Raw genomic sequence first — 24,149 nt, 5'->3', positions numbered from 1 at the left:
AAGTGAATAAAGAAGCCAGGTATTGAAGCCTGGTCTCTGAGGTCTGAAACGGGCTACCTGCCATGTGAGTGTGGTGGCTGGGTTCCCGGTGGTCCCAGGAAGGGTCTCTTGTCACTCTCCCTCTCATGCTGAAGACAACAAAACAAAAGAAAGCTTCTGAAATATTTGTCTAAGAAATTTGTGTGATGGTGGGTCATCTTAAACCGCTGTCAACAAATGATTCCTTATCTTGTAACATTTTAGCCAGCGCTAACTCGAGTGGGACAGATCCTTGAGGAGAGGAAGGGAGGACATGGCTCTTGGTCAGAGGACACCTAGGTCACTCCTCAGTTTTGCTTCATTGGCCCTGATGCCTTGTTCTCTCTCCCAGCTCTGGACCATCGAATGTTGGTGCCATAGGTTGCTGACCCCTCTTCACAACGTTTAAGTGTTTGATTTGTGTGTGAAGCTTTCAATTTGACTGAAAAAGTTAAAGATTTACAAACAACTTTAAAGGCTGCTGCATTGCCCTGGATACTACTTGTGCTAAATTAATTTAGTATACTAATCAGAGCTCTGATGAATTCTGTGAACCACTAATCTAAAAATCAGGGAATAAATGGTACTAGAATTGCTGGGCTGGTTTTATTTCCCAGAAGAGAATATTTGGAGATGGGGTTGGAGGAAGGTAGAGAAAAATCAGAATGCAGTTGTATAGTCTCTCTTTTTTTTTTTTTTTGAGGAAGATGAGCTCTGAGCTAACATCTACCACCAATCCTCCTCTTTTTTTTTTTTTTTGCTGAGGAAGATTGGCCCTGAACTAACATCTGTACCCATCTTCCTCTATTTTTCATATGTGGGATGCCTGCCACAGCATGGCTTGGTAAGCAGTGCATAGGTCCGCTCCTGGGATCTGAACTGGTGAACCCTGGGCCGCTGAAGCAGAGCATGTGAACTTAACCACTATGCCACTGGCTTGGTCCCTGTGTAGTCTCTCTTTAGGTCCCTCTCTGAGATAATATTTCCTAGATCACCACTCTTAGTGCTGGAGAGCCCCTTCTTTCCCTATCCCCTCCTTCCACCCTTCCGTCTGTTCCTTCCCTCCTTCACTTTCTCTCCCGTCCCATCCCCTCTATGCCTTCCTTCCCAGCTCTTTCTCCTTCTTCTCTAGTGGAACATTTTTTTATTGTCCCTTTACTTTTGCTGTTGGAGGAATTAGTCTTGGGATGGTACTGCCTGTGAATCAGAATTCTAGAGCTTTAATTAATTTCTTACCATTTAGGCTTCTGTTTCATGCAAACAAACTAAGTCACGGTCTTTTCACATAGGCATGTGGTTAGATTCTGAAGGGCCAAATCAAGCTGTTTCTGGGCGTGGGGCCACATTTTGTAGCAAGACTTGTTTCAGTTTTGAATGATTTGGTACGTAGTCTAAAACCATTAAAGACTGATTCCAAGAAAACAAAACTGGCAGTACAATTTGTTCCATTTCATTTTTTCCTGCATGCTTGATTTTTTTTGGAGTTTGGATTTGGGAGATAGGACCAACTGAGAAAGGAATCCCATAAGTGGGAGCAAGGCTGTCGAATTGTTAGGAGTGCATGTCAGCCTGAGTGGTTAGCAGTATTTGGCCATGAGGAAGAGGCCTCTAAAAATAGCTGGTGAGCTGAGTGTGCAGGCAGGTCCGATTTCAGGTCCGGAGGCCTTGCCCGTGGCAGCCCCTCCAGAGCCCTCGGAGGGACGGGCATGCGGCCTGCCCCAGACCCGCTCATCGCACGGTGATTTTTTCCCTTCAGCATATATTATTTATGGATTGAAGAAATCACAATGGCTGAAGGTAAAGGTGTATTTTTACTGTTTGAGTTAAAAGTGGTTTGGGATCTAGCTGGCAGTTTTTAGCTTTATTTTCAGTTGTGCGCTGTTCAAGTATTTTTGACTACGTACTTTGACTGCCTCTTCTGCATTCTATTCTATTTTGAACTCCTGGTTTTCAGAGTAGTTTAGTTTTTCACAGTAGTTTAACCTTTCAAGGAATAATCTGTCTTTAGTCTGAATATGTTTTGGTGTCTTGACTCAGAATCTCTTTTAGTATGTTGTGCTACCAGAGACCGCATTTTACAAACTTCAGAAAAATGTGGAAGCGGTCTTCCATAGTCTTCTAAGTTAATTACAGTGAATTTGAAGAATTGTGTGTCTTTAGATCTCATGTAAAATTATGGGAAATTGAAGGCATGCGTAAGTCCCATCTTGTATTAATGAGCACATTTAGTTGGCTCAAGCAAAGACTTAGCATATGTGGAAACTGACCTAATTTTGGAGAAGCAGAAATGAACGCAAAGAAAAGGCACTAGGATTTTATTTTGCTTCTTCAAATTGAAACATTGGCCTTCGAGTGCTCTTTAATGACGTGTTGATATAGATTTTTGTGTATGTTTGCTTTTGTTTTACTTTGTAAGTTGATTATCCTCCATTTGATTGAAAGCAAGCTACGTTGGCTTATTATATTGAAAATTAAAGAAAAAGATTTGATGTATTAAGACTGCTTCCAACCCTTAGCTGCCTAGGTGACCACTGGAAGGGTTCTATTATTAACATGGAGAATATGACATTTCTCCTTTGAACAGTTTTGAATAAACGGTTAGGATAGGTCGCTTGACTATTCCGATAAAGTGCCTCATGCAGCCATGAAGAAGAATCTGAGATCTCTATCTGACTTTTAGTTCTCTTGGAACGCATTTCTCCCCTTCTCCATGGATTACATAATCTACACAGTGAGGCAAAGTCAGCTGTTACTTCTCACCTACTTTGAACAGTTCTTGGCTCCCAAAGGGTGACATTTTGTAACATGGAAAAATAATCAGTTTGATGAATGGCTTGACGGTTTTTACAAACTTTGTGTGTAGCGTTTTTGTATAACTATGAAATCACCAGCAGTGCTAACCAAAACTCGTAAATGGTTGATTTGTAATTCAGTTAGTTGTAGACCAGTTAAGTAATTGACTACTGTTCAGGTGCTGGGGTGCATCTTCTATTTTCCCTTTCCTCAACCAAATAAATAAAATCCCCTGTTGCTCCTAGACCTGTCTTTATTTTGGAGGGTCACACGTCCCGTTGCTCATCACGGTAATCTTCTGCGTTTGGTAGTATGTAAGACCAGTTTATGATTTGGAGGTCACTGCTTTTGATGGTCAGCATGGAAAACAGTGAATCACATAGTTCTTGCCATATTCTGAACCCGCATTAAAAAAAATCTTTTTGGCTAATCTCTGGGACTACAGGTCAAATATGGAGCCAGAAAATGAAGTGAAGACTCCTAGATTTACTCTGACCTTAGAAAATAGGGCTGACTACGAGGTGTTCTTCCAGAATACCTTTGGAACAAAGTACTGGTTTCAGGTTTGCCTAGGGAGTTTTAAACCCTCGTGAAGGGTTTATCTTGCTATGCTTTTTTAGTTTAACTGATCTGCCCTTTGGGACTAGGCACACCGTATTTAGAAAGTGACATATCAAGAGTGTATGATTTGGTGTCTATTAAAAAGTTCCTCTAAAAGAGATGTCTTAGGAAAGGCTCTTTTCTATAATTTACTGTTTTGTTCCTTTATGGAATTAGTAAATATTAACAGTAATAAGATAAATAACACTGGGGTGACACCTCATTCATTTGACATTATAAAGGGATAGATAAAATATTGCTGCTAATTTCATATTCTAGCTAAGTAATGTTTACTCTTTTTGGACATTTACCTTTTAAAATGATAAATCTAAGAAAAGTTATTTTGAATGAAAATCTCTGAGACATTATACATTTTATGCATTTTTAAACAGTTTAAGATAATATTTTAGTGACAGAATCAATATGAATATCATTTCTTTGTACTAAAGATTATTTTAAGGACTATTCAGGATTTGCCTCCAGGCATCAATCATAAATGGCCTCCTGCCACTGTTCTTTTCAAGGTCTGTGTCCACTCTTGCTGCTGGTATTCATGCCTCTTATAGGCCTTCCCTCATCAGCTTTAACTCTCTTGGGTTAGATGTTCTTTAAAGTCTATTCTGTAGTTTTGTGCAGTGAGTTAGGAAATTTGATGGAAGTTGTTAGAATCATGTCTAAAGTCAATGTAAATAGATTCTAGGTAAAGGTGTATTCTTTACTGTGCTTGGGTTTCTCTCTCCATGCCCTTCCAATCCCTTCTCTCTGTTTTGATGCATGCATTTATATAATTTTTAAAAAAAAACTTGTTCCACTGTTTACTTATATTTGGTGGTGTTAGAAACTTAGATGAGTGTTACTAAATTAACTTGGATAAATGATGCTTTCCTTTTGAGAATTTCAAAAATTTTCCATCTCCATTTCTGTTTTAAGAAAGACATAGAACTGGAGAAAGAATTGAACTTTGAATTCAAATTATCATTTTGTTTATTAGCTATTTTATTATAAGCTTATTTGAAATAGCATTGTCTTGGGTGTACTTTTATCCAGGTACACATTTTGAAAACTAAATTATTGAGTAAAAATTGTATCATGTCTGGCACCTGTATGCTGAATAAATATGTGGAGTGGATAAAAGGATGAACTGTTGATTTAACCTTACCATTTGCTAGTTAATACGGAACAATACAAGAGACTAGTGTCAATTACAAAATGTCCAAGAGGAGATAAAATCCCAGTTTTCCTTGACTCATTTTAAATAGAAAAATTAATTTTGATTCTTAGAGGCAATAAGTAGCCAAGAGAGGAACATTCTTAGTCATTAACTGTTATAGTTCCATATTTGGAAGTAAATGGATGTTCCCAAAGGCATTGTTCTTAGTATAATTAGTATTCTATCTGTATGGGTATTATGCATATATCTATATGTTATATAGAAACAGGGGTTTTTAAATACAGTATTAAAAAATGTCTTCATGTTTATAGAAGCTTAATAAAGTAACACACAACATGGCTACGAATATGGGGTGCTCTCCTGCCCCCACTGAAGCTACACGCTTTTTCCTTTTCATTTTTTCTTTTGGTGAGAAAGATTAGCCCTGAGCTGACATGTATTGGCAGTCTTCCTCTTTTTGCTTAAGGAAGGTTTGCCCTGAGGCTGACATTTGTGCCAACCTCCTTCCACTTTATATGTGGGTCACCACCACAGCATGGCTTGATGAGTGGTGTAGGTCGGTGCCTGGAATCTGAACCTGCAAAGCCAGGCTGCTGAAGTGCAGTGTGCTGAACTAAACCACTAGGCCACAGGGCTGGCCCCCACTTTTTTTTTCTCTTTTTAAAAATTTTAGCAGTGCTTTATTTTATATTGTTCTTCTTATTTCTATGCTTAAGATACATAGGAACATCAGAAATCATCCGTTTCCCATGCCAACATTGCAGAAATTTTTACCTAGGCTCCCCCTCCCATGGCTATGTTCAGATAATGAAACAGTGAAGCCTGTTTTAAGTGGATTTAATATGCGACGCTGTGCCCAGCAAGGATTTCTTTTAATGTATAAATTTGGTTTTTATATAGCCAGCTTTTAGGAGACTCTTAATAGATCATGTTAGAAGCAAATTAGATGGCCATGTGTTATTTGGTAAGTATACTTCTGTGAATTCACCATATGATTTTTTATAAATCTGGCCCTTTTTGATGGATCTGTTACAATTTAAAGAACATTAGAAAAGGAAATTGACTTTTTCTTTAAGAGTGAAATTTGTCTTATTTAGTCATCATAGTTTTATATACTTAAATATAGATAAAGATGTGTATGTTTGAATGTGTGTATACACACACTCTCTCTCAGATCGATTTAGTTTTTATGACTCCTTTTGAAAAGTTGATCTAGTGGTTGGTTTAAAAAATGTGTATATCTTTTTAACAAGAAGAATTTCATTTCATTTTTTCTTTTAGAAGAATTGGGAGTGTGTTCTTGACTTGAGCCACTGGAAAACTGCTACCAGTATTCTGTAATTAGAAATGGATTTAGTAGTCAGAAAGCAGGTTCTAGGTTAAAGCTAGTGAGGTTTTTTGAAATCATGTAGTTTGGCCCACTCATATGGGTCCAGCAACTCGGGACCACAGAAGTCAGGATTTATTCCTACCTCCACTCAACTTGTGCTGGTGACTTTGGGTGAATCATTTAATCTTTTCTCTATAAAACAGAGATGATTATTCCTGCCCTTCCCCCCACCGGTTCTCAACCAGGCACTGCCCCTATAGGGGACACTTGGAAATGTTTGGGGGTGTTTTTGTTTGTTGTAATCACTTTGAGCTACTTACCTTTGAGACCAGAGGAAACCAGGGATGCCAGCTGCCCTGCAGTGTGAGGAACAGTGCACAGGATGAAGAATTGTCCTGTATAAACATCTAGAAACGCCCTCTGGAGAAACACTGGCAAGACCATTGTGAGACTCATGTGCAGCTGTGCATGCGGAAGCACCTTGAAAGAGATGACACATGTCAACAGTAGAAGACAGTGTCCTACTTTTTACCTGTTGATAATCTTTTCCTTTTCTCAAAGGGTGTTTTGGGATATGACGTATCTTTTCAATTTATTAATATTCATATAATTTTTATTACATTCCTTTTTAAGAGAAATTTGAATATTATGGTCCTTCCTTTTAAGGACAGTGTTGACCATTTTCTGTTAATATCACTTGACTCTCATTATTCTTGTTTATTTTGGGCTGTAGGAAGAATATTTCCAGAAGACTGTGCAGTGTATTAAACATATCCAATGTGATAAATGATACTTTTGGTGGACAGCAGTTTACAAAGCTGTTTCCTGCATTGAGACCAATTGTGGCTGAGCCTTTTCCTGTTTCCATAGGTCCCAGTGGATCTTGTAAAGGAGGAGGACTGAGTTAGTGGACTGTTTTGTTTCTCTTCTTCCCTGACCTCTCTTTCCTATAAATAGTTTCCTTCCTTCTGTCTCTCTCTGGCTAAGAATATGGAGTGATTTTTGGGGGAGATATTTTCAGTGGCAGTTAACAAAGTTTTTAAGATTCCACAGAAACTAAATGGGACAGAGAAAAGGATTTGGCTGCATTTCTATATGATTTCCTTAAGTTGTTGATATACTCTGAACTTTGAAGGAGGTTATATTTAGGTAGGTAGCATAGAGAACTAACAAGGAAGAAATATATATATTCTATGAATATTTGTTGTTAGCCCATCAGTAGTTTCTTTCTTTTATTACTTTGAAGTTAAGATTTTACTGTGGTGTTGTCTTAAGCAGAAGCTTTTCCTTTTTCAGAATCATTATTTCGTGTAACATGTTTTGAGAATTTAAGTGAAAACTGTTTTTGAAAGGATTTACCATTTGTAAATACTGTCAAATTGCTGGAGCAGTAATTCAGCGAAGAGAGGTGTTCAATAAAGCGATTCCTTCTTATATAATGAGATTATATATCTGTTTTATTTTTAAACAGAGACAAAGCATGGAGGACACAAGAATGGGAAGAAAGGAGGACTTTCTGGAAGTTCATTTTTCACGTGGTTTATGGTCATTGCCTTGCTGGGAGTTTGGACATCAGTAGCCGTTGTCTGGTTTGATCTTGTTGATTATGAGGAAGTTTTAGGTAAGAATTTTGATATCATTTCTTATGTGAATTTGTAAAAGCATAAATGAAATCCTTTAGTAATCTTAAAGGTTTATCATCATCTTTTTGGTACCGTTAATTTCTGTAGCCTTTCACTGGTTCTCTACCTTGGAATAGTGACTTTTCAGCTTCTTTGAACATGATCTGTAGCAAAAAGAAAATAGGCTTCATGTTGTATGTATATCACACAGAAAAGTTTTGTCAGACAGTAGTTATTCTCACTACGCACAATACTCTATAATTCTATTCCATTTTGTTACGTTATGGATTTTAAAAATATTGGTCACGAGCCAGTGAATTTATTTAAGGGCACATTAATGGATCATAAACACACAAATCGCAAACCCTGCCTTAAGAGCATTTCAAAGCGCACTCCTGTTTGTCTTTGTTGGAATCAGTGTGTGTAGGGGTGTGTGTGTGTGTAAGTGCTGGGATATGGGTGTGTGGATGTTAGTGTGTGTGTCTAGGTGCTGTGACTGTGTGTGTAAATGCTGGGATGGCGGGTGTGGATGTCAGTGTGTTTCTAGGTGTTTAGTATAAGGGTGTGTGTGTGTATAGGTGTGGTCTGTATGCTGTTCTCAGGAAGTTGCTATGTTATTCTCAGATAGTTGTCCTCCTTTTTCCTTTTCTCTCCCCATAATCATTGCAATTTTTTGTGATTTTTTTTTTTTACATTAGTGATTCTTTACCATTTTTGGAGTCATACTCCTTTTTCTTTTTCACTTCACCAAGTCTTTTTTTAAATTTTGAGGTAGAATTCGCATAACATGAAATTCAATGTTGTAAATATTTGAAAATGCACAGTTCACTGGTTTTTAATATATTCATCATTTTATGCTATCATCATCGTTATCTGATTCCAGAACATTTCCATCATCCCGCCCACCAGAGCACCCAGTCCCCCTCTCCTGGCCAACGCTAGTACACTTTCTGTATCTATGGATTTGCCTATTTGGGATATTTCATATAATTGGAATCATACAGTATGCGGCCTTTTGTGTCTCCCTTTTTGCTCTTAGCATAATGTTTTCAAGGTTCAGTACTTATTCCATTTTAAGACTGAATAATATTCCACTGTATGGGTATGCCACATTTTGCTTATCCATTTATCAGCGGTAGACGTTTGGGTTGTTTCGACTTTTTGGCTATTGTGAGTCAATGGCCTTCCCCTTTAATAATGCAGTGAGAGAGGTGACCCTGTCACTATGAAAAATGCACATTCTCTCTGGGTACAGTGTTGCACAGAAAACCCCCTCCTTCCATCGACCCTCCTGTACTTCTTTACTTGTTAGGTTATAGCCTCTTTCTGAGGAGAAAGAGGCAAAGAATAACAAAACACGCTTACCAAACTTTTGAGTAGATCTGTGCTTTTGTTGACTTACAGTGAGACGTTGCTAGAGAAAGTCTGTGAAACAAAAGAAGAGATTTAAAGTGTTTGTACCTTTAAGCACAAGTAACAATTTTCATGTTTTTACATGCATGCAGCCAAAGCAAAGGACTTCCGTTATAACTTATCAGAGGTACTTCAAGGTAGGCTGTTGGAGATGCGTCTTAAGTCTACTTTTGTTAGTCTCTGAAACCTCCTCCTCCTCCTACTAGTTTTCTTAGCGTCTGCATTAGAGAATGTAAGTGGTAGGACCAATTTCCCCTTTCAAGTCTGTCAGAAAGTATGGTATTTTCTATCTTTTTAATGTTCTTTGAGCTCTGTGCTATGTATACCTTTGACCTGCAGATCAATGCTTTTCATTTTATATTTTCTTGGCAATAGAAATAACTTCCTTCTCCATTGTTATTATTACTATCATTTGTAATGTGTGTGTGCTTTCTAGGCTAGACTTTTAGACAGCAAGTTAACTATCTTCCTACGTAGAACCAGGGCTCTGGGAGGGTGAAGAATACTCATAGCTACTCTACTCCAAAAGTCGCCTGCTTTTATGCAATGTTTTAATTTACATTTTATTAAAGAAGTGGTGACAGTGATGCCACATGGTTTTTTATAATACTTTATTTGTGAATCTTGTTTAAAATATTGCTGTACATTATTGTGTCTCTTCACAACCATAGTCCAATGATGAATTATAAATCATGTTGATTTTAGGATTTTTTTAGGGAATCGAATATATTTGACTCATATTTGAATGCTAAACGTAACGGCACTCCTAGATGATAAAGCTTTATTAAAGCCTTAAAATATGTATTTACTGTTCTTGAAGAGGAAAGGCTGTGGTGATAGTGTCTTCTCAGCTCATCTGTTTTAAGCCTTATATTTTTTCTGAGTAGTAGATGGCCAGTGCTAAAGTTTTTAAGTAGACAACTGCAAATTTTCCTTTGTAATTTCAAGAAGCCAGTTTTATATACTTTATTTCCAGAACAGTTTTTTTTTAAGGTTGATTCATGATACTTCTGTTGTAAATCATTAGTGTAAAATATAAAATTAATTGTCCTCTTATTTTAGTGTTATACTCAATGTTAATGATTTCTATTTAGTCTTTATTTGAGGCTTGGTAGGTGTTCTTTTTGTTTTGAATATTGATGGTGTGAAGAACTTTCATAGTTTAGAAACATTACATTTCACATAACTGTTAGAATTGGATCAATGTTGTTTCTTATATATGTTGAAAATTTCATCTAAAGTATTTTTAGCAGTACAATAAAAAAATTATTCTGAAATGATTAAATTTAAACCTTTAAAGAAAATGTTATCTCAGTTATATTTCTTAGATTTGTTAGGTGGATGTTTCCTGACTGTAAGTGAATTGCTCTCGTTTTTAGGTAAGATATTCATTTAGCACTGTTTCTCAGGATTAAAGGAGGAAAGAATTTGCGTTGATTGGTAACATTTATGGCTGATGTTCAGGAGTGCAATAAGTGGTAATACCTTATTAAATTTGTTTCCCTTTTGTTCCCATATCCATCTTTGCTCCTCTCTTGTAGGAAAACTAGGAATCTACGATGCCGATGGTGATGGAGATTTTGATGTGGATGATGCCAAAGTTTTATTAGGCAAGTACACATTTTATTTTTTGTTAGTGGTGGGAAAATGCTGGAGACAAGAATATTTTTGCTTTAATAATATGCCGATCATATACATTTTATGGAAGGTATTTTCCCATGTGAAACATATATTTCATTCTTGTTGAGATGTTAAATGGTGTAGTTATTTTTCCATAGATACTGACATTTCAGTTTACTTTTATAAATGGATAAGTATATAGCTCTTGCACAGATATTTTTAATCAGTATATTTCATATGTGTCTTCAGACTCAAAGCACTTCATATTCTGAACTTAATATTTGAACATATAGCTAATGTCCTAGTCTGTTTTCAGAAATGGTAATTACAGCCATTCTTTAGCATCATTTGAAATAATTCACTTCCATTTGAAAATGTAAATTTCTAAAGGCTTACATAAAAATGTCCTATGCATATTTGAAAGGTACCATTAAAATATGAATTAGTAGTCTTTGGCCTGTTTCTTCATTTTGGAAATCTTGGACCCTTCTCTTTCTATTATCAGAATTGTCCTTATCATTGAAATGGTTCTTCTAATAAATAAAGATGTGATATTCCTTCATTTGTTTTAAAATGCTGTCTTACTAGAAAGAATAGTGATAATTTTAATATGCAAATTTTGTATACTCTGGTTTGGTGAGTTATTTATTTCTGCTTGTTAAAATGATACTTCTTTTGCTTTAGTATATAGCATAATATGTATTAAAACTTTTTATATTAAATTCTTTAGAAAAATAATTGAATATGATGTGGTATTATACACCAAGTTTTGTAGAATAATAGCACAAAGAAATTCTTCCTAGTCACACAATTTTGTGTATATTTTACGGTTGTGAAAAAATGAGAGGACACCGCATCTGTAACCAATGAAACTTTTCAGTAGATTAATAGCAGTAAGTTCTAAATATGAAAAAAAAGGTTTTAGTTGTGATTATATGTAATAAAGCTTCTTAATTTTCATGTTAGTGTATGTTTTCTCATTACTACTCAGTGGGAATTATGTTTGCTACTTAGCAGTGGAAGCTTGCTATCCATGACACTTCTTTCCCCATCTTAGCCTTAATAGAATTTTGTATGTAATTCTGTCATTCCATATCTAAATTTGAGTTTCTATAAATGTAGTAAATCCTCAGAAGTCTATAATCCTAGGCATGTGAAAGAAAGGAAATTATATAGAAATTCTATCAGAATGACGCTAATTTGCTTGCCCTTAAGTGATTTATTACTCCATTATATTACTTTACTTTAAATGTTGGATTCTGCCTAGTGAAGCTTTTTGTATTAAAGATAACTTCATGTGGGCCAAGTTGCCTTATTTTTAGAAATAATATTGCTCCTCATCTACTATATTTTGTTGATTTTTTGGGGGAGAGGGGCTTAAAATCTGCTATCTGGTCTGTCAGCTAGGAAATGCCAACTATTAAAAATTAGAACATGTTATTTCTTCTGTAGAATACACAGATTTCTATAGCAAACTTATATTAATAACTTGATTTTTAGAATGGTATTTTAGATTTTAAAAATTTATTCCCCTTAAGGTTTTTAAGCAACATTAAGAGTTTAATTAATTGTAATTTAGAAGGGCCATTGCCATTTGCAGGAAAACGCACAAATGGTATGGGCAAATCTTAATTTGTTCCTTTTACAAAAATTGTGTACTTGGAAGTCGAACCAAATTTGCTGAATCTGAGAGTTCATTTTGGTAATTTGATTGCTAAATGCACAAAGGCTAAGAGAAAGTACTTTACCATATATATGTACTGACTCACAGCTGGCTTGTTGCTTTAGGAAGCATGAAACAAACTGAAAATAAATTGTCAGGCTCACTTATGTCCTCTCACCTCATTTCATTTCTGTAGTGTTTGGATTCTCTGCATGAAATCTAACCTTGACTGGAATTGAATTTTATGGCTGAAGTTCTTTTCTAGTTTGTGAGGTTATTGTAGCTTCATTGTGGCTCTGTTACTGGCAGGTGGTTCTAAGAAGCTGGTGAAGTTTTGTAGATCAGAGACATTAGTGGGCTCTGTATGTTCAGGGAGAGGTTATGGGTGGAGCAGATTCAGCGAGTGTATACCAAAAAAGAAGCCACGCTTTTCTGGGTTCATTCTCATTGGAGAGGCAGCTCAAGGGGAAGGGTTTTGGATTAAGGCAGAGGGAGTCCAAAGGGAAGGATGAGAGTAGAAAGTCAGACATCGAGGAGAGCTTGGCATGGTAGGTGTTGTAAGTTATGTTGAATTTTTGCAGATTTGGCATTTATTTCATTAGTACGTCTTTCTGGTTTCTTAAATCTGCATATATCCAAATCTTACCAATTTGAGGAAATGTATACCTTCATGTTTACATTTCTTTTACATTTTAAGGTATGAGTTTTCTTGTGAAATGTAAAGAGAGAATGAAATATGTGTGAGTAAATCAAGATCGATAGCCATCATTAATTTTATTATTTCATTATTTCTGGCCATGGCCCTTACGATACACTTTGCAAATATTCTAAGTCTGTTCTAGTTTATGTAGCTTCCTACTTTTGTGGCCAAATTATCTAAAGTATCTTTGATTTTGGTTTTGATTATTGAAAACTACGTTGTTTGAAAATATATTCTTTGAAAACTTGTTTCCCAAATAAAATCAACAGGAAAATGATGTGAGGACTAAATGCCAAGAGTAGCATCATCTTAGAGTAACGCCACCTCAGAACTACACGGTTATCCTTTTGTCCTATGACTAGCACCTAGCTGGCACCATACCAGATATGGCTGGGGAACAAAAGGAAAGCCAGTCAACAGTTCCTAGAGCTTTGACAAATATTTGCAGACCAGACGGTGCGTGAGTGAGTGGAAGGGAGAGGACTGGACCTTGCCCGGTGTAAGGCATTCACACCTGCTCTGTGGGTTGGCCCACTCTTAGAGGTGGAGAAGGAATTGTATATCCAAAATATTTTCTTTTCCTCTTTGGACTAGTGTTTTCTCTTAAGAACCATAGGAAGATTTCATGGTTGGGTAAATACTTTCATTCAAATACTTTTGCATATTTATCGTACACATCAGCTGTCATACTGAAGGGCGGTAAAGTTTTATATTTTATATTCGATGCTTGGGAGTACTCATATTGGAAAATGGAGAAAAATAAAAATATTTATTCTCAATGTACAGCTATAGTGTTTTAAGGCAGGAAGAAGAAACAGTGTTATTCCCACAGAGCCTTGGGTCGGGGGAGTGCAGTTCTCCTGTGTTCACAGCACTTGTCAAGTGTTAAATTCAGGGAAAAAGCATTCTGGGTTTGTCAAACATAACTTAAATACCAACTACACTTTGTGTTTTTTTACCCCCTAATATGTGAAGAATGGCATGATGCAGTTCTTCTATGGACTAAAGTGGGGAAAATTCACTGTAATATTTGATATTTATACTAGTTGTCTTATTGTCCTGTACCTGCCAGTCTTGACTGCTGGTAGTTGTGCTGCGTGGAGACATTCTGTGTTGCCAAAGCCTGAAATACTGCCTTAGTGGTTATAATCTGAAAAGCTCTAAAGTCACGAATGTTTGCATTTCTTACAGCCAGAACCTTCCACCCGTTATTCTCAAGGGTGGAGTTATGGGTCTTGCTGCGTAGATTGGGGCAGTATTAGCGAACTTGAATGCCTAGAGAAGCCAGGAGAACTTTCCTGCCTGTTTTTTCACAGGAAAAAAACAAATGATAAAAACAATATGCGCTTTGCTTTCTTTTCGTCCCGGGGGCCTGTTTTGGGAACAGGACTGAAAACGAGAGTCAGGGTCTTTGCCATAGAAATGACTTTCATGGGCTGGTGGGGAGAGAGCTTTGAAGTGTTCCTATTGCAGATGACTCGCTAAGGCCTGATCACATTTCATATTGGTAGGCAGAATTAATTATTATTAATAGCTGACTCTTATTGGCCAGAGTTATAGGACCATGAGTCAGTAGCCAGAGCATTATAGAGCTAACGTATTTTATAATGTTAAATTTTGAGTTATCTGAATTACGTAATTTGAGTACATTTCTACCCATCTATGGAGGCTATGAACAGTAATCCTGCTATTTATATTAATTCCAGAGTTTCTTACATTAACTCCAGGTCCTATGGGGAAAAGTTTGAGGAAATGAACCTGTCTATTTTCAGTGAATGTGTATTGATATATGTAAATGTTTGTATAATCAACTCTCGATAATATCTGGTTGGTAAATGGGCAAACCTGGAGGTTGTCAGAAATATCTGTCTTTTTACCCTCGTACTGCTTTCGTTCACTCTTCCCATTGCCAGTCGTCAGTCGATTTTGGCTGATACAATTTGTGTTTTTCAGCTTTGGATTCTCTAATGAGAGAAAGGCAAACCTGGTTAGAGGCTGGTAGGAATGGTAAGGCTTGGTCAAACTGTGCCTTTCCTTGAGCACATATGATTGAGAGTTGATTGTAAGGTGTGCATCTTAGTTGATTTCTTTATTTCTCAAAATATCTTTTCTGTAAACTTCTGTGAGCATGATGCACACCCTTTTTGAGATCACTCTTCCTCAGCTGCTTTTTCTGCCTAACTGCTCTCCTTATTTTCTCTTTCTCTCTTCCTTTATTCTTATGTAGGCCTGACCAAAGATGGCAGTAATGAAAATATTGATTCCCTTGAGGAAGTCCTTAATATTTTAGCAGAGGAAAGTTCAGATTGGTTTTATGGTTTCCTCTCATTTCTCTATGATATAATGACTCCTTTTGAAATGCTAGAAGAAGAAGAAGAAGAAAGCGAAACCACAGATGGTGTTGATGGTACGTCACAGAATGAAGGGGTTCAGGGAAAGACTTGTGTCATTTTGGATTTACATAACCAGTAACTTTGATTCAGGGACTGAAGTCATTGGCTTAAGAAAACCCGAAGCAGTCTCCTTTTTCTTACTTTCCTTTGCTCACCCAGGGCTTAAACATGCAGTGGGGCAGCTGTGATGTATAATACAAGGCAACCACGTGATCTTCCCCCCAGTACAGCTCCTAGCTCGTTGCTTGCTCAGCTCTCCCACGTCTAGTGAAGAAAGTAGTGTTCTTGGTTCTTGTAGTAGCGGCACAAGGTGCATTGAGAATGATCTCCTTGGTGGTATAATTTGTTTCTGTATTGTTTTGTTTCAATTTATGTATTCACTGAACTAAATTTAGAAACTTAATAGCAAATTGTTTTGTGATTAACCCTTGATGCTTGTCTTTCTAACACACTATTGATTAAAATGATTATAATGGACTTTATTATAAAAATATTTCTAGCATGATTCACAAATGCTTCTCTGTTGATCTTTAACATGACTGATGTGTGAAATGATGGCTCTTAAAAAAGCTGATTTTTTCTTTTGTAATTTAAGTTAACTGATTTGTGAGATAGTTTAATACAAATTTCAATAGAAAATTCTGTATTAATGGTGCTTTTAAAATAATTTGAAAATAACTCCTTGTTTTTGCCTTAGGATAGTTAAATTACTGTATTCAGATAGTAGTATGTCTGAATATTTCTGTCTATGAAAGCAAAATTTATTTTTAATTTAATTTTCAAATACACATCCAGAGAATAATTTGTATTTTTTTTAAAGTAGGTGTATTACACAAGAGGGAAAATGTGAATATGTATCTTAAGTAATGTTGTACAGATTAAAATTATTCATCCTAAATAATAGTCTTTTTCCATTTTTTTCCTGTATTACTTTATTAATTGGCTATCAACTTTGGCTTAGGTATAATATGATTTTTAGATTTATAAGTTAAATTTATTAAAGTGGTAATTCTTTTTAGGAGAATAAGTTCTTTCCATTAGAAAACCTTAAAAACACCTTTGAATCAATTCATTTAAAATGTTTGCTTCAGTAACAGCAAAAGCAATTGTATTGTCATCTGTAACATGCATTTCTTAAAATGAGATTTCATCCATTTCCTCCCTCAAATGAAGCTCTTACAGCTTGAAATTGATAAGACCTAAGCCCTCTGGTTTCTGTTACCTCTTAGGGCGGGGCGTTTCATGTTTTTGAATCTCTTTGAGTTTCTATGAAACTTAGCTTTGGTTCTTCATTGAGCTTAAAATTCGGAAACGTTTGCATTTTTTAACATTTTGCTTAACTGTAATAATTTCTACTTTTCAAATATTCATTCTTTATTTTTTTCACGTTTAATCAAATTGCTTTCAGTAAGTGAATTATTCACCCATTTTTTTCAGAGAAGAATATGACAAATTTGGTTTCGTCGTTAGAAATCACTCTTGTGGGCTAGGCACATGATAGCCTGAAAGTAGAAGTGTCAAATCGGAACGCAGGGAGCACATCAGCTGCCCCCTCTCCTCGCTGTTTACGTGTCTTAGGGAGAACCGTCCATTTTCTAATCTTAGGGGGAAAAAGCATTATTCTAAAGCTACTTTTGGAAATAGATGTGCCTCTTGCACAGTGGACGCTGGTCTCCTAAAGATTAAATGGCTGTTAAAGTCCAGTTTGTCTTTCGCTAATTATTCAGGAAAAATGCTTCATTCTGTTAATGTTTCTGACAGTCAAAAGCTTCGATTTTGAAATGTTAATATTCTGGAACAAATGGATATGATTTAATAATGTTCTTCCTGAAAGTTTATGGAACCTCCGTCTGCAGTTTTTGATTCTTCCTCTGTGAATACGGGTACTGGGAAGTTCATGAGGTTTAACTTCACAAGCAGTGTTAGGGTCTCACTCTCAGTGAAGTTCACTTCGCCAAATGTCTGAGACGCACTTTGTAATGTTGTCTTCTGTTTTAATGCTACTAACTCTAGATGTTTGATCAGTTTATGAGAACTAAATAATTAAATCTGGGTGTTAAAAATGTTTGGAATCATTAACTTCTCATCAGGCTCTGTTTTTTTGGTCATGATACTAATGCACGTTTTATGTACAGAAATTAATTATGCTTTCAGGATGTGAGAGAATGATTAGCTGTTTATTTAGTACTCCCTATTTGTTTAGTATTTAGGTTGTAAGATAATAAATAGACATTTATTTAGTAATCAGCCCTTTTGAAAAGCCTCTGATGCAGGTAAAATCCAGTAGCTGGTGAACCCCTGACTTCTGTGACTTCCTTCAACTTGTGCCTAAGGCTTTTTTTGGTGAAAGAAAATAAAGTTGTTTGCAAAACTGGTGTAGAGTATTTTGAAGCTGATCAAAATTACTTCACCTAAATTTTATTTGTTATATATAATTCTTATTTTTCTAAGGATTTGTTGTGTAATTTTCTGTTTCATGATATATATTTTTTCCTAGCTTACATCTTTTAAACTTAGCAAGTTACTTACAAAGGCACAATTGTATTCTGTACGTTTGAGTATTTATTTATAGTTACAGAATTTTAAGTTGTGCTATATTTACTCTGCTTTTCTAATTTTGAACAACCAAAGGAACTTTGCGGAATACGCTGTGTACTCAGATGTGGTGCTGTCTCTTCAGAGCTGCCCTTGCTGCCTCAGACGGACGCACTGCCGTTTGTCCGGTTAAGAAGGCACTGCATTCTCTGGAGTTTGGTGCAAAAACAAAGCAGTGGCACTGGGGATTTCTTTTCTGCACTCTGGCTTCTTTCAGCTCTTGTTTTCCCTGGGACATGAGTGGTGGATGTAAGTGAGTTGAAGAAGCGTCTTCTAGGTGCTGAGGCCCAGCTGCCAGCTTGCTGCCTGTGGGAATCATGCAGATGCCTCGGAGGTAATGGAATGCCGGATGATCCTGCTGTTTTCATCTTGTACTGGAGTCTTTATTCTAGAAATTACCTCCGTCTTACAGAGCTGTATCCAGACATGAAAGAACTTTTTTTCTGTTGAAATTCTGGTTTGTTTTTATTTACAGTTAGTTAGACTGAACAAAATGTTTCCTTGTCTATCCTAATGTTTATAACTTTGGAAAATTATCAAAAAGCAGCTATAGGCATAGATAGTTAATTTGATCCCTTGGCAGTTACACCTTTTGGGGACTGATATTCAGTGACTCTTTCTAGATAAGATTCTCATCTGTAAAACAAGTTTTCTGCAATTTGGGCTGTGGAATTTTCTTTGATCACAATGCGTATTTGGAGCGCTTTTATGAAATCTAGTGACTCAGACTTTATTATCACAAGTTGATTGATGGAACAATATGCTGAATTCTCTGCCTCTCTTATTTGTTGAGAAAACCATGTAATACATAGGAGTGGATATTGACTAGCTTCTGAACTCCTGGAAGTTAGGAACCAGGTCTTAGGCTTCATTCGAATCCCGCCTCAAAGCTGAGCCTAACATGTAATATTTATTAAGTATTTTGTGGGGTCAGTTCTTATGAATGAGAACCTCAGGAGTTACCCATTGCATAATAAAACACTGAAGGTTTTCTTTTTTTTTTTTTTTTTTTGAAAACCAGCTTTAATAAGTGAAAAAATTGTTGGGCATATTTTTTTCAAGAGAAATGACATTTTGAAGTTTATGCAAGAAACTGACCTGTGCTATCGGAGGTCTTCAGGTGACCTTTCCAATGTCTCAGTTGTATTTGAGCCTGCATTTTTTCTTCATCCAAACCCTCAGTCTCTGGATGTAGCCTCTTCTAACCTTGTGGCCTTTCAATTCTCTTATGTTCTAATTTTCCTTTCCCCACTTATCATAGAGCGTTGAAGGTTTGTAGCTTCCTTTTTTCAAAAATGTCTCTGATAATATTGTTATATCATTTATTTAAAAATAGAAGGAGAATTGGTGTAGTGTCCTGACAAACATTTTACCAAGACTAGACATCCATTCTAGAGCAACAGACTGCCTAGCTCAGAGAACCTTTACTTAGGCATTCGGGGCCTCTTTTTGCTCTCTGGAGTCTATTAATGTCGAAATAAATTATGATGTTTCAGTATGGAAAGGAAGAAGATGAGAAGCTGAGACTGAAAGTGACTCATTGGTCTCACTAGACTATGGGCGTGACTGAAATGACCTCAGTATGAGTGATACCCAGGCTACCAATTCTGTGGCCAACTCTGAAAGTCTTCAGTAGCTGCTGGGATTTCTGTAATGGACCCAGTATCCTGACGTTAAGTTTGTTGCATGTGGCGGAACCACAGGTCCTACAGTTGGCCTAATGATTCAACACTTTAATTTCATACAGCACGTTTCATTTTGAAAATGTGTATGGAATAGTGGCCCTGAGGCAGTTTCCAAAATAACGTTAATTTCCTTTAGGCAACTCCCTCATGCTCTAAGGGAAGAATATAAGACCATCTTTTTCAAATTTCTGTATAAAAATTCCCAAATAGTCCACAGAACTGTTAACAGTGATCACCTTAAAAACCATTAGAATAAATGTACAGGGCAAAAAGGAGGTAAATGACACAGCGATGAGTGATTTTTGCCATTCTCTTGGACTCTAACCACATCCTGATGCTTCTTTGATAACTCCCTTCAGTTGGAATATATTCTATCAATAAAAACAACTTTTATCCAAGTGGATTATAGAATACCAAGATGCTTCCTTTTCAGGCTCTAATGATATAATTTTCTCCATACTACTTGGAAATTATTTGTAAGGAGTTATTCTATTGTCAAGAATTTTATTATTTGATGGAATTGTTCCCTTTTTACCCCTTGAGCATTGGCTATGGTAACAGAGAGGAGGAGAAAAGTAAGGCACACTTGTTGATTTTTCACACTGTAGGAAGAGTCCACCGTAGTTACAAATGATAAGAATTTAATTCCGAGTAGAATTCGCAATTATGTGAAAGCAAAGTCTTACATACTTGCCTTGTGGTTTTCTCTGAGGCCACTTCTCTCTTGTGCCCACACTTGTTTATTTCCTCTGCATGCTGTCGCCAAACCTGGACCACCGCTGGGCTTCACGTTGTTGGGAAAAGACCTATTCTCAATTTACCTGACTCAAACCTCTGTGAGGTGCTCTCTTCTCTGTGACAGAGTTGTTATTCTCTTTAGTACGTATTCAAAACCTTTTCTACACTCTTCCATCTTTCAGGGTCATTTTGTTTTTCTGTAGAGGTGTTTTTGCTTTCTGCTTTACCAAGATAGTTACCTCTGGCTTGGGTTCCATTATCTTCATCTCCTACACTTTACAACATTTCTTTACTCTGAGAATTTTCTTGAGTCATTTCCTCTCTCATTGGTCATTTTTGCAGATGTTTCATCTTCTGGTTTCCAAAGCTAGCCTATTCCCTTGTGTCTGCACCTGCTCCTTCTGGCCACATCATTTCTCCCCTCTCTCGCTAACTCAGTTTTTTTTTCCTGTAGACAAGCCAGTGCTTCCTCTAGCCTTCAAAACATACAGACACAGATAAAGTCCTTCAAACCCTTATTCCTTTTCTCCCCTATCAGAATCTTGGGAAATTCCACATATGATCAGTTTCTTCTAAGGAGGTAAGAGAGACCCTCATGAGCACCCTGGGTTTTTGCTCACCTTTCTCTTCACCTGTGTTTTCTCATTGTAATGTGACCGCCTCTTCTATGCTTGTAAAACTGTAATCTGAAGAACCTTACAAGACGTTTAATAACTAATGTAATTCAGTAGTGTCCTCATCCTGAACTGTTGTTCATGCCTTCTTTCCCAAAACTGCTCTTTTGACTTTTAGAAGGTTTTGACTATATATGTCATAACAGTGGGAGTCAGGGGTTGGTAGTCCCATTCCCTCCCCTCTGCTTTGAATTGGAAAATCTGGGTCTGCATTTGGAGAACATGCAGGAATCAAGAGGGGACATTAGCATCACTAAAAGTGCATTTTAATGCTTTATTATGTCTGATTTCTTGTGCTCTTTGGATAATACCCATGTGTCTAAGAGTTGGTATTACAAGAATAAGTTTGATATTTTATTCTGAAATAAACTTTAGTGGGGAGTGGTCCAAGATAGCTTTCAGTATTACAGTATCGGCATGCTGTTTTTAATAGAGTTTAGGAAAGAATCAGGTTTTGTCTCTGAAAAGTGTCATACACACACACTGATTATGGTATATATGTGTATCAAGTAATTGGACAGATATAGATAGCCATGTGGAACAGTTAATTCACATTTCTTTTTTTATATAGTCAGTAGTAAGACAGACTTACACCTTTTTTCTCAGAATAATGATGATGATATTTCAATCAAAATAAATTGCCATTCTCAAATGGACTATCTCATTTGATGGAAACAAATTACTATGAGTAGAGAAAGGGAAAGGAATTTAGGAATGGAGGATGATTTGAACAATATAAGAGAATAGGCGTGAAAACATCTCATACTGCATGTGGGGGTGTGGCTACGGTGTTGAGAAACATATAGAGTGAGTTCTACAGTTGCCAGCAGGAATAGCATGAAAGGGTTTGGGGGCTTTCTTGAGACAACACCGTAGACCTTAGTTGTTGAGTGACAGATTGTACATGGTGCTGTCCCTACAAGAAATGAGCAGTAATCACCGTACCTCCCACCCTAATATGCCTAGGGGGTGAATTGGCAACTTGGAATGCCATTTTGGAAAGTTTGCTGATAAATGAGTATAAAATAGCATTTGTGTGACCAGGCGATAGATTTGGGAACATCAGTTGACTGGGATGCTAAGCACAGCCACATTGGAATGGGAGGGTACTGATAGGTGGATGGTATTGAAGTTTGTTAGAAGGTTAAAAATAAACCCATCATCAGAACTTTTCATTTGCCAAGAGAGAAAATAGAAAGCCCTTGCAAAGTTTTCTAGATGAAGAGTAAAAAAGTAAAGACACTTATGTAATAGTGTAATTCTTATCTGCTTGTGTGATTTTTTTTTTTTGAGGAAGATTAGGCCTGAGTTAACATCTGCCAATCTTCCTCTTTTTGCTGAGGAAGACTGGCCCTGAGCTAACATCCATGCCCATCTTCCTCTATTTATATGTGGGATGCCTATCACAGCATGGCTTGACAAGCAGTGCCTAGGTCTGCACCCAGGATCCGAACCGGCGAACCCTGAGCCGCCAAAGTGGAACATGCGAACTTAACTGCTGTGCCACTAGGCTGGCCTCTTGTGTAATTTCTTTTATAAAGAAAGTTTGAAACTATGGGGGGAAAAAAGCAATGATTGTTCAAAGAGTAAAGATTAAACTTTTGTCAAAATATGCTGTCCTTTTTTGGATGGCCGTGGTGATTGAGTGGGGAAGTCAAGTCTCCAGGTCCTTTCCACCCTGTAGTTTGTGACGATCATCTGTGTCTGAGCAGAAGCCCAGTGCCTATCCAGGTGCCACTGAGATGGACGCCGTTTCCGGTGGTGATTAGGCATTTCTAAAGCCTACGAGTCTTTCAGGTCTAAGGCAGATTGTGAAGTTGACTTAGTCATAGGCTGATTACAATGTGTTTTTCTGTTATAGTTAAGGAAAGTAAGGTTCTAAAATGACATACAAATGATAGATATTTGTATGTTGAAGGAGTGTATTTTTTTAAATGGTGAATTTAAGGAACTTAATTTGTTTCATAGATGCATCGATTTTAACTATTTTATAGATACTTAATTTTTAATTCCATTAATATTTTCTTTTTATAATCTGTTTTCATCTTGTAAATACCAGCAGAAGGACCTGGTGGGGTAGCCAAGAGAAAAGCTAAGGCTAAAGGTATTTTATGTTTTTTAAATTAGCCTTGAGTGAATCAAGTTGAATGCTTGAAAATGCATGCCATTTTCTAGATATGTGATGTAAATGCAGCTACTAATGCTAAACATTGTTGCTTTCTGGTTTTGGTGCACCTTTGGTCATAAGTCGTTTTATCAAAACTTTATTAAAGAATTTTCTGCCTCAGGCCTGTAATTTTAAGTAATTTCTTTTTCGTTATCAAAACTTTGGAAGCGTCTTTAAATTAAGACTATATATTATAACAGTATCATGATATTGTTATATCTAAATTTACATATACACATCCTACCTTCCAACCTAAAATCTTTCTTAGCTTGAATCTTTCAGTTACTATTGGAAAAAAAGATGAATTCATTCATGATTTCATTTCTCTGAAAGCTCTGATGACGCTCTGTCTTAGAGCACGATAATAGCTTGGGTGATCAAAGTCGGAGTTTTCAGTAAAATGAAAACTTAGACTTATAATCTGGAACACTGTGTTATGTTGGTGTAGAATTTGCCGTTTGATATTTTAATTCTTTAAAAAGTACTGTATCTGTGAACCATTCTGTGTAGGCTGACAGCTTATTATTACAGCCTTAGTTTATATCCCAGTGGTTTTTCTTGTTCACGTGTAGAGATTTAGGGAGTGGGGCATAGGGAAAGTGCATGTTTTTCTATATAAACTTGTAATAGTCTTTTGTGTTGAAATGCTTGGCCTATTGTTGCTAGTTTGTTTTTGGAAAACATTAACAGGTGAGACTTTCATTATGTTTTCTGCACTGTTTTGTGATTTGTATTTTAACTTTAAGATTAGGAAATTTTAATATTTTAACTTTGTATCCCACCTGAATAATTCCTGGGAAGAAAACAGAATTTTCACCATTTTATTTTTCCATAAAAAATTATGAAATAAATGGCCAATAAAGTATAATTTTACTTCTTGATCTAGAGAGGGAAATTAAACTATTGAATGAGAGTTTTCGTATTTGAGAAACATTGCACAAGCATTCTGCTCTTGTTCTGTCATTGT

At 36.5% G+C, this 24,149-nt stretch overlaps 1 protein-coding gene across 3 annotated transcripts in view; it reads left to right on the top strand.

Annotated features, from left to right (window-relative positions):
* Positions 1-24,149, top strand: part of ASPH (aspartate beta-hydroxylase) — a 208,054-nt gene that overhangs the window by 29,008 nt on the left and 154,897 nt on the right. For 2 of the 3 annotated variants that reach the window (XM_046641925.1, XM_046641924.1), the window contains exons 2-3: positions 7,384-7,533; positions 10,489-10,557. In XM_046641925.1, the coding sequence (XP_046497881.1) occupies positions 7,384-7,533; positions 10,489-10,557 (219 nt within the window). Of the gene's footprint in view, positions 1-1,563; positions 1,816-7,383; positions 7,534-10,488; positions 10,558-24,149 lie in introns of those variants that run through there. The other variant, XM_046641926.1, reaches the window with a different exon arrangement.

Source organism: Equus quagga, chromosome 16 (genome assembly GCF_021613505.1).
Source record: "Equus quagga isolate Etosha38 chromosome 16, UCLA_HA_Equagga_1.0, whole genome shotgun sequence".
Lineage (NCBI taxonomy): Eukaryota > Metazoa > Chordata > Mammalia > Perissodactyla > Equidae > Equus > Equus quagga.
The sequence above is the reverse complement of the archived record's forward strand: the minus strand, read 5'-3'. Positions and strand labels throughout refer to the sequence as shown.